The sequence below is a fragment of the Solanum dulcamara genome, chromosome 12 (genome assembly GCF_947179165.1).
Source record: "Solanum dulcamara chromosome 12, daSolDulc1.2, whole genome shotgun sequence".
Classification (NCBI taxonomy): Eukaryota; Viridiplantae; Streptophyta; class Magnoliopsida; order Solanales; family Solanaceae; genus Solanum; species Solanum dulcamara.
In genome coordinates, this window is record NC_077248.1 from 10,568,649 (window position 1) to 10,588,129 (window position 19,481).

At 34.6% G+C, this 19,481-nt stretch overlaps 1 protein-coding gene across 1 annotated transcript; it reads right to left on the bottom strand.

Annotated features, from left to right (window-relative positions):
• Positions 1–3,487: 3,487 nt before the first annotated feature.
• Positions 3,488–8,277, bottom strand: LOC129877419 (jasmonate-induced oxygenase 4-like). The gene is made up of 3 exons (XM_055952917.1): positions 7,414–8,277; positions 4,062–4,395; positions 3,488–3,982 (listed from the first exon to the last, which is right to left on the bottom strand). Exons 1-3 carry the CDS (start codon positions 7,911–7,913, stop codon positions 3,734–3,736), a joined length of 1,083 nt encoding a protein of 360 aa, XP_055808892.1. The 5' UTR covers positions 7,914–8,277; the 3' UTR covers positions 3,488–3,733.
• Between the last annotated feature and the right edge of the window lie 11,204 nt (positions 8,278–19,481).

Genomic DNA, 19,481 nt, shown 5'->3' on the forward strand with positions numbered 1-19,481 from the left:
TGTTTATCAAACTGTATACACACTATATACCACATGTTTATTCCCTGTATATACTGTATATCACTGCATATCATAGTGTATAAATATTGTATATCAGTGTATATAACATTATTTTCTTGCATATCAGACTTTATAGATACTGTATATTAGTGTATATGACACTATTGTTCACTTGTATTTCATGTATACTATATATCAGTGTATACAACCTGTTTTCCACCTGTATTCCCTTTATACAGCTCAATATCAATATTCAAACCATGAATATTAGCTTCATTTTCATGTATCAACTTTCCAGTAATTTGAACAAGATAATGGGAGACTCAAAACTCAACAATATGCAAGGATGGAGTCCAAAGATGGATTCGAATCGATATCACATGCACCAAAATAAAATTACAAAACATCTACTCATTTTAAGCTAAACCAAGAAATATATGTTAAGGTATCAAATTGATGGGCATTCTAGAGGTGACTAACAACATATATTATATGTAGACAAAGAAAAGGAAAGAAGAAATATATTCAAATAACTAAATGACACTACTAACTCAAATTTTAAAGAAAGAATTAAATCAATTAGGCCATTAAAGTTCTAACTAAATAATAACTTAAGCATATTTTATTATCTACATCATGTTAAAAGAAGAAATTAAAAACATGAAAATCTATATAGTCAAAGAAAACTACTTGGAAAAATAATAAACAAATCTAAGTGCTTTCACGAAATAATCCTAACACATGCTAGCTAATTAATCCTAACACATACTAATTATAAGAAATTTCTATCACTAATCTAACTATTCTTAATATATGCTAAAAAAATTACGAATCAACTAAATATAAAACATGAAATATTAAATAAAATAAAGGTGAGAAAAGATTTTACCTTTTTCCGAGCAGCGAAACTGAAAACGACGAGTAGAAGACGACTTCACCACCAGCCAAGAGTTTGACGGAACTCCAATCCACAAAAAGAAAAACTAAAAATTTAGACTCAAACCTTCGTGAGTTTGACTTTATAAGAACTCCGTTCTTAGCCTAAATTACGACTTCAATCCCCTATTTTCCTCGAAGAAAAATATAGATTGAAAGTTAGAAATTTTCACAACTTTTAGGCTGGGGACAAGAGTCCAAAATCCTAGCCAAGTTTAAAAAATTTCTAACTTTGGGGTGGCTAAAAAATCTCTCAGTTCTTCCTTCTTCTTAATGAGAATATGAGGCTTTATATAGGCTCCAAAAACTTCAAATTCCTCAAGAATTTTCGATGTGAGAGATTGAATAATTTTATTTAGAAAAAAACTAAAAAATTCAAAAATACAAACTATAATTAAACTAACCTAACTAACATTGTATTTAGTAAAAAATAAAATTCTTTGAGATGATTTTCGAATAACCACATAAATAGTAATCAAAGATATAGTTATATAGAAATATGTATATTATACTAAAATTTATAAAATGATAAAAATAGTTAAGAATAACATGAAAATATCTTTGTTTTTATAAAAGCTAATTATTTCAAAAATATTCGAAATTTAAAGAAACTCAATAGCTAATTTACTTTTGGAGAACTTCCAGCCATCAAGGAGCGCCTTTCCTCCAAATACCATTTGCCTTTTCCTCAGCCGACGAATTTCGTTTTACCAGAGAGATTTTTTTAGAAAGATTCTCCATTGGAAAAAGCCAATTGATTCGGTTTTCTCGAAATCAACGAGTGGACTTCACAAAATACTTCGGTTTTCAAGATCGACTCTTTCAACGAAAGCTTCGCGGGGACTACTTTAGGACGACAGACGACCGCCTTAGCCTTCCCTGACCAGGATCGCTCCCACACCTGTAGCGTTCGTGATCGGCCTCCTCAGGAGCATTAGGGTAGGCGATGGCCGCTGCATGGTGGAATTTAGCAAGTTGTCGGAAATCGGCGGGACTTTCTCGAAGTTATCACTTCTCTCACTGGCTTTCCTTCGATTTTTTTAGCCACTTCTGCATCTGTCTTGAATCCTCGAATTGTAATTATCAAACTATAGCTATTGACACCCAATTTTGACCTTCCACAATGCAACGACATCCGTTTGTATAATTTGCACAACATTTGTATACGTTTGTATAATTTGCTATACAATTCGCAGTTTTTATATAACGTTTGTATATATTTCACTATACAATTCATGCACAATGTTTGTATAATTCTTTATACAATTTGTAGTGTTTGTATATTTCTCTATACAATTTGATTCGTGCACAACGTTTGTATAAATCGTGTGAATTATACAAAACTCAACTATATAATCGCGCGAATTATACAAAACTCAAACTGTAATTACATCTAGATGTTTGCCGCGTGATATAATTAATTCAAACTATAACTATGTTAACTAATTAACTAGTATATGTTTGTTTATCCACCTCTCTTATATTTGAATATAGGCTGATCCAAAAGTAAAGACATTGAAGACTTCACCTCTATCCTTCCCGGTTTGTCTACAAAACTTTTTGAAGATTCTACTACAACAGAAATTCATGCATGTTGGATGAAATCAATGAACCTGGTTGGACAACTACATATTCACAGATAATGAGTAATATGCGTGAAGAACTTGCACTTCAACTAATGCAAATAAGAGGAAATACTTGACAGTTTTAAGTGCTTTTAAATTAAAATATTTTTTAAAGTATTTTTGGAGTGTTTTGGTAATATTAAAAAAGTGCTTATAAGCACTTGGTAATGATAAAAATAAGCCAAAAGCCACAAGTTAAAATTTCTAACTTAACTTATGGCTTTTAACGTATACGCCAAAATCAAAAGTCAATCCAAAATGTCTCTCTCTCTCTATATATATATATATTAAATCTTCATAAATTAAAATTTGTGTTTTTGGTGTCTTTATAAGAAAATATGTAATAGTTTGAGGATTATTAAAACTATATCGCTCTCAAATATGATATGGCAGTTAAAGTTTAACATAATACATCGATATTTGAATGTTACTCTTCAAATTTGTGAAAGACTAATAATTTGAGGAATAAAAAGTGTACAAATCAATAAATTGAAGATTAAATGTTCTTAATCAAAATTCATAAGGATTTAAATTAGAAGTCGTGGATATTGAGGGACTAAAAATACTAATATCCTTGATTCTTTTCATATTCTTTTTAAGGTGAGAGGAGATGAGAGGGCGAAGGAGAAGGAGAAGAATTTCAATCTTACCGTGCCATATATCATTATATATCAGACAATATATAAATCACTCATAAAAGAATTAAAATTAATTTCGAATTCACTAAATTGCTCATATAGTTAACATAATTTATAATTTGTTGCTATTCCATCCTTAAATCAATTTAGCGATGGATTTTGGGTAAAGGTAGAAAATTTGTTCACCATTAACTTTTATTTTTTTACTAGTGGATAATAAAATGAACAATTAATAATAAAATTCTACTAATAATTAGGATTACTTCCGCCAAGGAAAGTGAACATAAATGCGCAAAACGGTACATATTGTCTTATTCTTATTGCAAGAAAGTTTAAAGGGCATTTACTGTTTTTTTTTTTTACCAATTGGAATGTATATACACAGTAACTTCTTAAATACTATAGAACATATAAAAGATAATTTAATTATCCTGGCGATTAGACCATTTCCCGTTTTGTGCAGGTGTGTCTTTCTTGTGGAGGGGCTAATCTCTCTGTAACATTTCAATTTTATCGGATGTCTCCTAAGGACATTTATCTTGGCGATTTTAGTAATTCAACTTGAGATTTTCCACAAAGTCCCTTGGTTCTAATGAAAGCTCGATACTCGTTGAATGTTGTCGGTAAATACAACGCCGGTTGATCCTCCGTCACAAGTTCATCTGCAAGTTTAATGAGGATGTCACCTCCTGGATTGTAGAAGAATGCTAAAGACACACGTTCTTTGGCAGAATTAACGATTACACGATGCTCTATGCTCTTATAAATTGCATTGCTTAACATCTGCATACAGTCATTATAAACCCTTACACTGTCAGTATACATAAATTAAAGTCGTATGTAAAAGAAAAGAAATACATACCTGAATTTGATCACCAATATTGACGATGAAGGCATTAGGAACAGGTTTAACAGTTATCCAGTCATCGCCACGACGGACTTGGAGGCCGCCAACGTCGGTATCGGGGAGGAGAAGGGTCATGCCACCAGGATCAGAGTGGGAAGAGAGTCCGAGTGTTAGGTCCGGCTGAGGACATTTTGGGTAAAAGTTAACCCTTAAGCATGCACCTCTTTCATTGTCTCCTCCAAACTTTGTGTGTAGATAATCTTCATTTAATCCAAGGTTTATCGACAAGATTTTTGTTATTTTTTTACATAATTTCACTACTTCTTGTCCATATTCAGCAATGATTTTCCTAAGAGGTCACAAACCACAAAAGAAAAAAAAAAGTCAGTTAGAATTAGAAGTACTGTGATGGACAAAATAACAATAACAATTTTTTGAGGGAAATCCCAAAAGTGGGGTCTTGAGAGCGTAAAATGTATGCAGACCTTACCACTACCTCATGGAGATAGAGAGGTTGTCTGTGAAAGACCTTCGTCTCAAAAGTATCAGCTCCAAGTAAAAGAGAAAAATAATATATATAACATAACGGCTAAAACGAAAAGCGATACAAATTCTACAAGACAATAATAACAATAACAAAGTAATATGATAATCAAAAGGCAATGACAACACAATTATAATGGTAAGCCTAGACCTAAGACCAACCCTAAACCGTCACAAGGCAAGACAACACTCTACCCCCACTAGCCTTCTACCCAAGGGCGGATTTAGGTATATCGGAGGGGGTGCCACGCAACCCCCTGGTCTCGATCGAAAATCTGTATATACATGTATATTTGTATATATATATATGTATTTATAAAGAAAATATAAATATTAAACATGACACCCTTAGAAATAGTGAACCTTATGATGTCAGTGGTTAAAACTCAAGTTTACCATGGTGGGGATGCAAGTTCGAGCCATGGGGGTGCATTTTCTGATTTTTTTTTATCATGCAAGACATTAATAGCGAATTTATTGTAAAAAGAATTGTGAATAAGTAGATTAGAAATCTAGACATTTGTAAGTAAAATCTTAACCAAACAAAACAAATATAAATTTTGTATGCATATTTGCTAATTAATATTAAATATTATCTTGCTTTACGCTAAAGTTTTTATGAGAGGTTACTGTTTAAAGTAGCGTGGTACCCAGAGATTGAAAATTCTGGATCCGCCTCTGCTTCTACCCCTACTAGCCTTCTACCCTAATACTCAACCTCCAATTCTTTTTATGTAAGGTCATGTCCTCGGTGATATGGAGTTGCGCCATATCCTGTCTAATCACCTCTCCTCAATACTTTTTCGATCTACCCCTACACCTTCACATAATCCCCATATCCAATCACTCGCACCTCCTAACTGGGGCGTCAACACCTCTCCTCTGCACATGCCCAAACAATCTCAGTCTCGCTTCTCTCATCTTGTCTGCCAAAGGGGTCACTCCCATCTTATCTCGAATAACCTCGTTCCTAATTTTATCACTCCTAGTATGGCCATACATTCATCTCAACATCCGCATCTTCGTAATATCCATCTTCTGAACATGAGAGTTCTTGATTGACCTGTACTCTACTCTATATTAATTAGTCTCACGTTTGACATGTTTTTTAAGAGAATAGTATTTTTTTTTTAAAAGAAATTATAATACAGCAACTTGCATTTACCAAAGGAGGCAGGACCACGGTCCCAAACACCGACACCTAAATTGACACCGGTGAGTATTATTTATCAAGAAGTTCACCTGTAATTACTTAAAAAGTGACTTGATTATGTAAATATTTGTTTACACCGTTAGTGCATCCACCTTAAGGCATGTTTGGGTAAACTATCAAAATCTACTTATTTTGAGAAGTACTTTTCTGCTCAATTTATGTGATATCTTTTTTTTGTTAATCAACTTAAAAATGAATGACATCTTTTTGTAATTAGTAATAGTTTAATTTTAAAATATTTATTTAATCTTTAATAAAATAATTATAATCACACAAAGATCTATAACTTATTTTAGATCATAATTATTTTTTTATTTATAAAATTTCAAATTCAATCAAATATCATCACATAAATTGAAACGATAAGAAAAATTTTTTATATCAGAAGTGCTTCGGCAAAGTAACAGTTTGGACATGACAAATCATCTGACAATTGCTTTTGTTAGTAATTTGTGGAGAAAAAGCCCAAAATAGTTCCTTATCTTTGGGTTAAGACTCAAAGTTATTCTTAAGTTTTCACATGAAGTACTAATAATTCCTCATGTTTGCAATATTTTGTGCACTTTTAGTCCTCCCCCAAATTTTTACCTATTTTTTAACATTGATTTTGTCCACAATTTCATGTATGAAATGTTTAATTGTCTTTTTATATATTTAGTAGAAATAATAATTTCATGTGAGAAGTTCAGCCGAAAAATACCTTATTATGTTTAGTAGAAATATTATTGCAGCTATAATTAGAGAGGTTCATCATGTCGATTTCACGTGTAATAGTATAAAATTTTCTTTTCTTGCAACGTCATATGTCAAGGTTTTCTTAGTTTAACTACAATAATATTCCTTCTGAACAGGATAAAATATTTTTTTCACCTTCTCTCACATGGAGTTATTATTATTATTATTACTATATATATATAAATGATTGAACGTCCATACATAAAATTGTGGATAAAATTATTATTGACCGGTCAAAACCATTATTGATTTTAAAAAAATGATAAGGTGTGAGAGACTCAAAAATAAAATCTTCCATTTTTCCTAATGATGACCTGCATATCATGTTTGACGATCCATGCTAAATCTTTGAAAAAGTAATCCAATCTCAATTTTGTCATATTTCATTTTTTAAGAATTAATTTAATTAAAATTTTTAAAATTTATATAAAAATAATATAAATTATAATTTTTTCTATTAATATAATAAAAATTAAATTTTAAAATATTAATCAAAATTTACATAATTTAAATTTTAAATAATGAAAAATATCACATAAATTTAAACAGATAAAATATTTGCCAAGATCCCAGGTAAGAAACAAGAGAAAATAGAAAAAGAAAAAAAAAAGAAAAAGGAAATGATTAACAAACCGACTCCAACAAATGAGAATGTGTAAAGTCGCATAGGTATTTTATATTGAAAGAGAGTACATGCGCAGACGCTTATTTACTCCTTTGATTTTAAATTATACTATTCAATTATTTTAGTTTTTAATACTCTATTTTATAAAAAAAATTTGAATATTTTGATCTTAAATTATGAATATGTCAAATAAGTTTTAATCTTATGATTTTAATTATTCATATAAAAAAATTACCAAAAATAATGTTTACCTGCATGTAATAGGAAGGCAGGGCCATTTCTTGTCATCCCTCAACGGCTCAGGAAGATAATGAAGGAAGAAATAATCACTCCAATCCAATTTTCCACCTTTCTCCACTCCAAGCCTGCTGCCGTACCCCTCATAAGTAACCGGTGAATTCGCAAATTTCTGCTTTTCCTCCAGCGGGAGATGAAAGAACTCCCGCCAGACATCACGTGCGTTAGCCATGAGGTCATGGCTAACGCCGTGGTTCACCACCTGGAAGAAACCCCAGTCGCGACAAGCCTTGAAAATGAGTTTCATTGTTTCATCACGAATGGACTCATCAGATGATTTGAGATTTTCAAGGTCAATCAACGGAATATTATCAACATGAGACATAGTTGTCTCGTTGAAAACTGGACGATCCGCTGGCCGCTTCACGTACCGATCAGGGATTTCTCGAATGCCACTTTCGGAGAGTCCTTGAACTCGGACAATTGGCTCCGGCCAGCTTTGCAAGCAACTCATTATATTTATCTTGGTTCGTGATCTGCTGGTTCAATATTGCTAATGATAGCTAGCTATATATATTGTAACACTTGAAGAGTATTAGAGTTAGTATTTCGTACAAGTTAAGTTGTGGTTGTAATAGTGCGATGGAGATTGTACGAGCCTTAAAAGTTTTATATCGTGGATGAAAAGAATTTGCGAAGTTGACGTGAGCTTGAGAACGTGATTTTCATGGATTCAAAGCCATATGTATATAGGGAGAATTAAGAGCAAAGGAGATTTTATATTACGTGTAGACACGTAGTTTATTGCAAACAAAGACGAGAGAGTTTATATTATGTCACTGTTAATCAAAAACAAAGGGAGATCAGCAGTAGTAGTTAAGATTTGTGAAGATGTGGAGACATATTTATATGCTCAAACAAAGAGTTCAAGTGCTTACGGCGCCGTGATGATCTTGACTTGTTCTATATGTGATTCTGTCCTCACATAGTGCTTGTGGATTAGTAGCCTCAATGAAGCAGATCCATCCCATTCATTTTTATTTGTTACTGTTAATATAGTATTAAATTTTTTTTATCAAAACTTAAGACTATGTATCAATTATTATTAATATTATAGTAAATTATTCATATAAATCATTACTCTCATAGTTTCAATTTACATGACCCACTCCCATTTTTAATCAGTCTCATAAATAATGACACAATTATATATTTAGTAATAAATTAATTTTAAAATATTTATTTTAATCTTAATAAAATAATTTATAGCTATGCAAATATTTATAACTTATTTTAGACCTCAAATTTTAAAAGTCTTTATTTTTTTTATTAAAATTCATGCCATATCAAATTACATCATATAAAATAAGAGAAAGAATATTTATTAAAAAACCTGCAAAATTCAGACTAATGAAAAGTAACCAGATGGAATAATTAATATGATTTTGTCAAAACTTGTATAACGTAATATTGTAACTAAGGTAATAATTAATATGATTTGGTCAAACTTCTATAGCGTAATATTGTAACTTAACTTTTGTTTAGAAAACAAATGAATAGTTTGAGCACCTGTTAAATATGATGCAGATACTGAAAGTTCTTGTAGTACCAAGTCATGTTGGCATAAAATAATTAATATTTGTAATGTAAAAGTCAAAGATTTTGCAAAAATTATGTAATCACCCGTTAGGTAATTTTGAGAACGAGTCCTTCTTCTTTTATAGAAAATCCTTTTTGTAAATTTAAGTTAAAATTTTTAGATCTTTCGGTAACTTCGGTTAATTAGTTGGGGGATAATTTTAGAGAATTAATTTAATTAGTGGGCTAAAATATTAATTTATTTAATATCCTATACTACTTTTCTTATATTTATTAAAACAGGTTAGTAGGGTTTGTAAACTTTAATACATAATTAGTTTGAGAAAGGAGAACAGCGAGAAAGCAAACGAGCAGAAGTTGGAAAAAAAAATACGGAGGAAGAAAGAAAAGAAAGGGAAAAGAAAAATAAAGGAGAAAAGAAAAATAGAAATTTTAATTCCAAAGCGTCAAGGTAATTATTCTCATCCTTTCTATTAAATTTTTATGTGATTATGAACATATTTTTAGGGTATATTGGTGGAGAAATAACGCTGAAATAAGAAAATATGACTCTATGGTTCTTCACATAAAATCTTGATTTGGTGATCGAATAACGATCCGTTTTAGCTGAAATTTAACATGTGAGTTTATTTTATCATTAGTGAACATAATCGGAAAGAAAATTTTAGATTTGACTTCAATGACTCGAAATGACTTTTTGACCCAATTTTTGATCTGCAAATAAATATAACAATATGGGTGTCATTGGATTTGTATTCTTATGAAAATTCTGTATTTGAAACGATTTTGATCGTTCGAAAGCGTTACGAAAGGCTCAAGTTTTAAAGTAATTATTCAATTTAATTGAGGCAAGTGAATTTCTAAACCTCAGTTTAAGCTTGTAAATGCTTGTATTTCCTTGTTATGTGTACTAGGGAGTAATGAGAATTTGACTAGATTATTGACTGTATGATTGACCTTAAAAATAAGAATAAGGGGTATAAAATGATAATTTAATGACATGTATTAGTGGAATTGATGTGATGAGATTATGGATTTATTTTGGACATGTGAAATGACCATGTTGATATGAGATAGGAAAAAAAATTATTGTTGTTGTCATGTTATTAGTGTGAATCATATGAATATGAATTGATTGCATTGGTTCTGAGATACTGTGTTGAGACTGAAAATGATATGAAACAAAGGGGTCGGGCCACATGCTCCATGGCAGACAACATGGACAGAAATGTCTCCTATGGATTTCGGACTGTAATTCAGCGAATGTGTACCGATAGGACAGACATGCATCATCTCATTGCATTGCATCACATTTTGTTGATATTTGTGAAATTCATGCTTACCACTTATTGCTTTGTATATATGTTGAACTCGACTTGATATGATTCACTTAATGAGACTACTGATGAATATTCGTGGACTGTATTATTATTATTGTGTAGAGTGTAGAGTTGAAATGATTTTATACAGGTTGTAGTTAAGGAGGTTCGGTTGGGATGACAGAAGTACTTGTATATGTTGAGCTTTGCTTAGTTTTAGTTATCCACTTGCTGAGTACCGTATTGTTTGGTACTCACCCCTTGCTTCTACACTTGTTTAGATTATTAGCCCGGACCTACTTGATCTCCTAGTATTTTCTACCACATCCGCGACTGTCATTTCGAGTGTTGATGTAGCTGTTACATCAATCTAGCGGATACCTCTTAATCTTTTATTATGTTTTAGTCCTATTCTAGAGACAAAGACATTGTGACTGTATTCTCTTTCGTACTTCGGTAATGTATTAGTGGTTTGTACACATGACAACCAGTCTTGGAGAATTTTGAGATTATTTATTTATTTATTATTAAGTTAAACCTTGTTTTATCTCAATTACTTCCGCATTTACTTTCCGTTGAGTTTTAGGCTGAATTGTCTCGGTGGGTTGAGATGACTGCCATCACACCCAGATTCAGGTCATGACAAAATAGTATCAGAGCCCTAGGTTCATAGGTCTCATGTGTATATAAGCCGAGTCTAAGTAGAGTCTTGAGGATCGGTACGGAGAGGTCTGTACTTATCCTCGAGAGGCTATAAGGACTTTTAGGAAATTTTCCCTTTGTTCTTTCACTTTGTATCATGCGTGTTGTGTTAGTATTGAATTTTCGCGTGTTCCTTCTGACAAATGGCTAGGACCAAAACTATGTCTAGAGATAGATGAAATGAGGCACTTCCTGAGGTTGATGTTGGGACCCCAACTAGGGGTAGAGATAGAGGACGAGCTAGAGTCTGTTGTCGGGGTGGGCGACAGTCATAGGTCTTGCCCGAGGAGCGGCACCAACTAGAGGTCGTGCTAGAGAGACTTCTCTTTATCCACAGATTGATGCTAGAGAGAAACAGGTCCCTCTAAAGCTTGCTATTGCACCATTGCTTCAGGCCACTTTGATGCGAGTATTGGATGCGCTCGAAGGATTTAATCAGAGTGTGAGGGCGAATGGTACACCCGAGGGTTCTCAGACTAGAGTAGGGGCTCATACCCTAGGGTAACATTAGATTCCAGTTGTTCAGGATTCGGTGGGCCAGCCACCTATGGGCCCTAGAGCGGATGAGGATGGAGTACAGGTAGGGGGAGCCTAGGGTGCACCTGTAGTCATGTTGACTGGCGATGAGCAACGCCGATATGAGAGGTTTTAAAAAATGGACCCACCACAGTTTCAGGGTAGGAAGACTGAGGATGCACACGAGTTCCTGACCATATACCGAGAGTTGTATGCGGTAGTAGGGTTAGATGAAACTCACAGAGTTTGTTATACTACACTCCAGGTACGTGGGCCAGCTAGAGTGGTGGAAAGTGTATCTGAGTTCGAGGCTAGTTTGGTCATCCTAGATGACTTGGGATGAGTTTGCTAGTGTCTTTTATGACCGTTTCATCCCCTGGAGTGTGAAGGAAGAGAGCCGATTACGGTTCAATAATTTGAGGCAATAGGGTCTTACAGTTGCTGAGTATGAGACTCATTTCTACCAATTGTTCAGGCATGCCATGATTGTCCTTCCTAATGAGACAGAGTGTATTCGCAGATTTGTGCGAGGACTGAACTATATAATTCGTACAACAGTTTTTTAACCTGCCCGTGAGGGCTCTTTCTTACAGTCTATTGTGGGTGCTTCCAAGGAGGTGGAATTGATGGAGAGAGAGGAGTTCGGGGACCCCAAGAGGGTCCGTGCTTCTAGTCAGTTTTCAGACACCTCATCTAGTGGTAGAGGGTCCTATAGAGGAGGTGGTTCCTTCCAGCGTAGAGGACCAGTTCATGAATATATGCCGATTTCGGAGGATGGTTAGACACCTCGTGGGTCCTATAGTACAGGTCAGAGTTACCAGGGGTCACAGTAGAGGCCGGTGAGTCGGGGTGGTTATACAAGTTCTACAGGTTCATCGCAGAGCTTTTCACACAGGAGAGCATGTTATACTTGTGGTGATCCGCATCATTTTTCATGGGAATGTACATCTCAGGGTCAAGGAGGAACCCAACTTAGTTCTTCAGTTTCAATTAGAGGACCAGCATCGCTAGTTAGAGGTCGAGGTAGAGCCTAGACTAGTAGAGGTGGTCGCACTTCTAGTAGGGGTGCTGTTGGTGCTATAGTTCCTCAGGGAGGAGGTATAGGTATTAAGAAGGTCGGAGGTGGTAAGAGAGCTCAGTGTTATGCTTTTCCAGGAAAACCCAAGGCTGAGGCTTCCAACACAGTTATCATAGGTATTGTCCCAGTCTGCCATCGACCTGTATCTGTATTATTTGATCTAGGGTCTACATTTTTCTATGTGTCTACCTATTTTGCATCGGACTTTGATTTGACATGTGATCGTATGTCCGTGCCTATTCATGTTTCTACACCCGTGGGTGAACCCTTAGCAGTAGATCGAGTATATCGATCCTGTCTTATTTTCTTGGCCGGATATGATAGATCAAGAAATGAATCAACAGAATCTTCTTCATTTTAGGATTTTAGGTTTCAATTATTCGCTTTTGTGAATTGGGTAAATATGATTATTCTGGGGATGGTAGATTTTGATGTGATATTGGATATGGATTGGCTTTCTTCCCATCCTGCTATTCTCGATTGTTATGCTAAAACTGTTACCTTAGCAATACCTAGTGTCCCGAGGATTGAGTGAAAGGGTACTAGTGGCTTCAATCCTAGTAAGGTTATCTCATATATTCGTGCTCAGAGGTTGATTAATAGAGGGTGTATGTCTTATTTGGCCTTTATTCGAGATACCAGTATTGATTCACCTCCTATAGAGATTGATCCATTGGTTAAGGAGTTTTCTGATGTATTTCTTACTGATCTTTTTGGTGTTCCTCCAGATAGGGACATTGATTTTGGTATTGACTTAGAGCCTGGCACTAAACCTATTTCTATTCCTCCATATCGCATGGCTCCAGTTGAGTTGAAAGAGTTGAAGGATCAGTTGCAAGACTTGTTGAGTAAGGGGTTTATTCGCCCTAGTATGTCGCCTTGGGGTGCACCAATTTTGTTTGTAAAGAAGACAGATGGGACTATAAGGATGTGTATTAATTACAAGCAGTTGAACAAGGTAACTATTAAAAATAGGTATTTTCTTCCCCGTATTGATGATTTATTTGATCAGCTACAAGGAGCGGCATTATTTTCCAAAATAGATTTGAGGTTCGGTTATCATCAGCTTAAGATTAGGGCATCAGATATCCCTAAGACAGCTTTTCATACTCGTTATGGTCACTACGAGTTCTTGGTGATGTCATTTAGTTGACTAACGCCCCCGCAACATTCATGGAGTTGATGAACGAAGTGTTTCGCCGTACTTGGATTCTTTTGTGATAGTATTCATTGATGACATCTTGGTGTATTCCAAGACTGAGGCAGATCATGTCCGCCATTTCAGATTGGTACTTCAGAAGTTGAGGGAAGAAAAGTTGTATGCAAAGTTCTCTAAGTGTGAATTTTGACTTGATTCTGTGACATTCTTAGGACACGTGGTGTCCAAAGAGGGGATTAGTGTGGATCCAGCTAAGATTGAGGCAGTTAGAGGTTGGACAAGGCCTACTACTCCTATCGAGATTCATAGTTTTATGGGGTTAGCCGGTTATTACAGACGGTTTGTGCAGGTCTTCTCCATTATTGCAGCTCCATTGACTAGATTGACTCAGAAGGCTGTGGATTTTCATTGGTCCGACGAGTGTGAAGTGAGCTTCCAAAAGCTCAAGACTTTATTGACTTCGGCTCCTGTTTTGACCCTACTCGGAGAAGGTGTGGGATTTATTATATATTGTGGTGCTTCCGGTGTTGGTTTAGGTGGTGTGTTGATGAAGAAGGAAAAAGTGGTTGCCTATGCCTCGAGACAGTTGAAGGCCTATGAGAAAAACTATCCTACTCATGATTTGGAGTTAGCGGTTGTGGTTTTCTTGCTTAAGTTATGGCGTCATTACCTATTCGGTGTGCATTGCGAGGTTTTCACCGATCATAGAAGTCTTCAGTATATATTCAGTCAAAGGGATCTGAACTTGAGGCAACTTAGATGGCTTGAGTTGCTAAAAGACTATGACATAACTATCTTGTATCACCCAGAAAAAGCCAATGTGGCGGCGGATGCCTTGAGTTGGAAGTCCTCTAGTATGGGAATCGTGCCGTGATCTGAGTTGAGGAGCGACCATTGGCTAGAGATGTTCATAGGCTGGCTAATAGCCTTGTCCGGTTGTAGATTTCAAAGGATAGTGGTGTTCTTACCTTTGTGGAGGCACGTTCTTCCTTGGTGAGCAGATTCGAGAGAGGTAGTTTGAGGATGAGAAGTTATGTATCACTTGAGATAAGGTATTAAAAGGTGAAGCTAAGGAGGCAGTACTTGATTCGGAAGGTGTATTAAGGATTAGCGGCAAAATTTGTGTGCCTAATATAAGTGACCTGAATAGACTTATTTTGGAGGAGGCTCATTGTTCAAGGTATTCCATCCATCCGAGAGCATCCAAGGTGTATCATGATCTGGGTCAGCACTATTGGTGGTTTGGAATGAAGAAGGACATCGCAGAGTTCGTGTCCAAGTGTTTGACTTGCCAGCAGGTAAAGTGTGAGCACCAGCGGCCTGGGGGTGTGAGTCAAAGGATGTCTATTCCCACTTGGAAGTGGAAAATGATCTCTATGGACTTTATTGTGGGTCTACCTCCCACCGTGGGTGGCTACGACTCTATATGGGTGGTGGTTGACAGACTGACCAAGTCTGCCCATTTTATTTTAGTCAAGGTGAGGTACACAATGGATAAGCTAGCCCAATTGTATATTAGTCAAATCGTTCGGCTTCATGGTGTTCTAATATCCATTATTTCGGATTAAGGTTCAGTATTTACTTCGCACTTTTGGTAGGCATTACATCATGGTTTAGGCACTAGACATGATATGAGTACAGTTTTTCACCTACAGACCGATGGTCAGTCCGAGCGGACGATTCAGGTGTTAGAGGACATGCTCCGAGCTTGTGTTATTGATTTTGGTCCTAGATGGGATCAACACTTGCCCCTAAAGGAGTTCGCCTACAACAATAGTTATCACTCCAATATCCAGATGGCTCCATTTGAGGCTTTATATGGTAGGCGGTGTCGATCTCCTATTGGATAATTTGATTTAGATGAGATGGACTCCTTAGACACAGACTTGCTTAGAGATGCTATGGAGCAGATTCGTAGGATTCAGGGTAGACTCTTGATAGCCCAGAGTAGGCAGAAGAGTTATGCAGATCGGAGAGTTTGACCATTGGAGTTTATGGTGGGTGATCATATTTGTCTTTGAGTGTCGCCCATGAAAGGCGTGATGCAGTTCGGGAGAAGGGGCAAGCTCAGCCCTCGATTTATTAGCCCATTTGAGATTTTGGCACGAGTTGGAGAGGTGGCTTATAGATTAGCCTTACCACCTAGCTTATCTGCTGTGCATAACGCATTTCATGTTTTCATGCTCCGAAAGTATATTCCAGATAAGTCTTATGTGTTATCACTCGATTCAGTGGAGTTGGGTCCAGACCTGACATTTGAGGAGGAGCTTATAACCATTCTAGATAGGCAGGTTCGTAAGCTTAGAACCAAGGAGATAGCTCAGTGAAGGTACAATGAAAGCCCCGTTCTGTCGGAGAGGCGACTTGGGAGACAGAGGTTGATATGCGTGCTAGATATCCCTAACTTTTTGAAGCTTCAGGTACTTTCTTTTACTTTATGTTCGAGGACGAACATTGTTTTAGTGCTGGATAATGTAATGACCCGTTAGGTAATTTTGAGAGCGAATCCTCCTCCTTTCATAGAATACCCTTTTTGTAAATTTAAGTTAAAAATTTTGGACCTTTCGATAACTTCAGTTAATTAGTTGGGGGATAATTTTAGAGAATTAATTTAATTAGTGGGCTAAAATATTAATTTATTTAATACCTTATACCACTTTTCTTATATTTAATAAAATAGGTTAGTAGGGTTTGTAAACTTTAATATATAATTAGTTTGAGAAAGGAGAATAGCGAGAAAGCAAACGAGCAGAAGCTGGAAAAAAAATACAGAGGAAGAAAGAAAAGAAAGGGGAAAAGAAAAATAAAGGAGAAAAGAAAAATAGGGATTTTAATTCCAAAGCGTCAAAGTAATTATTCTCATCCTTTCCATTAAATTTTTATGTGATTATGAACATATTTTTAGGGTATATTGGTGGAGAAATAACGCTGAAATAAGAAAATATGACTCTAGGGTTCTTCTCATAAAATCTTAATTTGGGGATCGAATAACGATCCGTTTTAACTAAAATTTGACATGTGAGTTTATTTTATCATTAGTGAACATAATCGGAAAGAAAATTTTAGATTTGACTTCAATGACTCGGGATGACTTTTTGACCCAATTTTTTATCCGAAAATAAATATAGCACTATGGGTGTCATTGGATTTGTATTCTTATGAAAATTCTGTATTTGAAACGATTTTGATCGTTCAAAAGCATTACGAAAGTCTCAAGTTTTAAAGTAATTATTCAATTTAATTAAGACAAGTAAATTTCTAAACCTCAGTTTAAGTTTGTAGATGCTTGTATTTCTTTATTATGTACACTAGGGAGTAATGAGAATTGAAATGGGTTATTGACTGTATGATTGACCTTAAAAATGGGAATGAGGGGTATACAATGACGATTTAATGACAGGTATTGATGGAATTGATGTGATGAGATTATGAATTTATTTTGGACATGTGAAATGACCATGTTGATATGAGATAGGAAAAAAAAATTGTTGTTGTCATGTTATTACCGTGAATCATATGAACATAAATTGATTACATTGGTTCTGAGATACTGTGTTGAGACTAAAAATGATATGAAATAAAGGGGTCGAGCCACACACTCCGTGGCAGGTATTATGAAATAAAGGGGTCGAGCCACACGCTCCGTGGCAGACAACATGGACAGAAATATTCCCTATGGGTTCCGGACTGTAATTCACCGGATGTGTACCAATAGGATAGACATGCATCATCTCATTGTATTGCATCACATTTTGTTGATATTTGTGAAATTCATGCTTACCACTTATTGCTCGGAAATAGCCGTCCTACATTGGTAGGAGTCAGGTCTGCGTACACTCTACCCTCCCCAGACCCCACGATGTGGGATTTCACTGGGTTGTTGTTGTTGTTGTATATGTTGAACTTGACTTGATATGATTCACTTGATAAAACTACTGATGAGTATTCGTGGACTGTATTATTATTATTGTGTAGAGTGTAGAGTTGAAATGATTTTATACAGGTTGTAGTTAAGGAGGTTCGGTTGGGATGACAGGAGTACTTGTATTTGTTGAGCTTTCCCTAGTTTTAGTTATCCACTTGCTGAGTACCCTGTTGTTTGGTACTCACCCCTTGCTTCTACACTTGTTTAGGTTGTGAGCCCGGACCTACTTGATCTTCTAGTGTTTTCTACCACATTCGCGACTGTCATTTCGAGTGTTGAGGTAGTTGTTACATTCATCTAGCGGACACCTCTTAATCTTTTATTATGTTTTAGTCCTATTCTAGAGACAAAGACATTATGACTGTATTCTCTTTCGTACTTCAGTAATGTATTAGTGACTTGTACACGTGACAATCAGTCTTGAGGAATTTTGAGATTATTTATTTATTTTTGACTAAGTTAAACCTTATTTTATCTCAATTACTTCCGCATTTACTTTCCTTTGAGTTTTAGGCTGAATTGTCTCTGTGGGTTGAAATGAGTACCATCACTCCCGAATTCGGATCATGACAAAATAGAATTTAGAACTGACCCCAATACAAAAAAAAAGAATTAGATCAAAAAGTTTATATTTTGGAAATTACATACTATTTTTAGAAAAATTATCTAATTACACTTCTTTATTTACCATATTTTCTATTACTCCCATCCATTTCAAAAAAAAATCAAAAATTATTTCTTTTCATCCAGATACATTAATTCAGTAATTCGGATACATTAATTCTGATTCATAAATTATCTCTATGTTCAATGTATCATGTTTTAAATATTATTTGCTGATACATAAAACTCTAATTAATGTATCCGGATTACTGAATTAATATATCCGAATTTCTGAATTAATGTATTCAGATTACCATTGAAAAAGGGTAGAGAAAAATGATAATTAGTCCTTTACACTATGTGATTTATATAAGTTACACTATATTTTTTGCTTGGTTCTAGTATATACCTAGGAAATTTATTTTACTAAAAAAGTCATACATTTAACGTATTAGAAATGGTTCAAATTGCCCTCTTTTTATCTATTTATCTATTGGATCAAAGTTCTATCTATATGAATAAAAAATGTCCTTCAACGTTAAATTTAAGTCCAAAATTTCCCCTCCATTTAATTAATAGAAGCTGATGTGGAATATATACACTTTTAATTAAATAAGTGATTATTTTTGTTGATCTCACGTAATTAAATCCAAATCCATTCACAATCCAATCCATTAACACAAGCCCATTTTTCAAAGACCCGACACTTGTATATTATCCAAACATTCTAGAAGTTTGATTATTAGAACTTGTAGTTTGAATATATCCAAAGATATATAGTTAATATATATATATCAAACAAAGTGAAATAGAAGAAAAGGAAACTTCAATGTCAAATGAAAATTTTGCTACTACTTTTGTACATGATGATTCCTTAAACTAAATACTTATTTGTCAAAGTTAATTATAAGTATTTTTTTTGGCTTATTATGTACTCTCTCAATCCATATTAAGTGAATTGTTAGGATATTTCATACCGCTTATTAAAAATTAAAGATACAAATCAAATGCTACTTTTGACTATTACCCTTTTGATTATTCTCAAATTATTCTCCTAAAAAATATAGAGTAGTTTACAACTTCATTTAAATGAAAGGTAAACATGAAAAAAAAAACTCTCAACAATTCACTTAATATAAATTAGATAGAATATTTGATAAACATAATAGTATGTATAAATC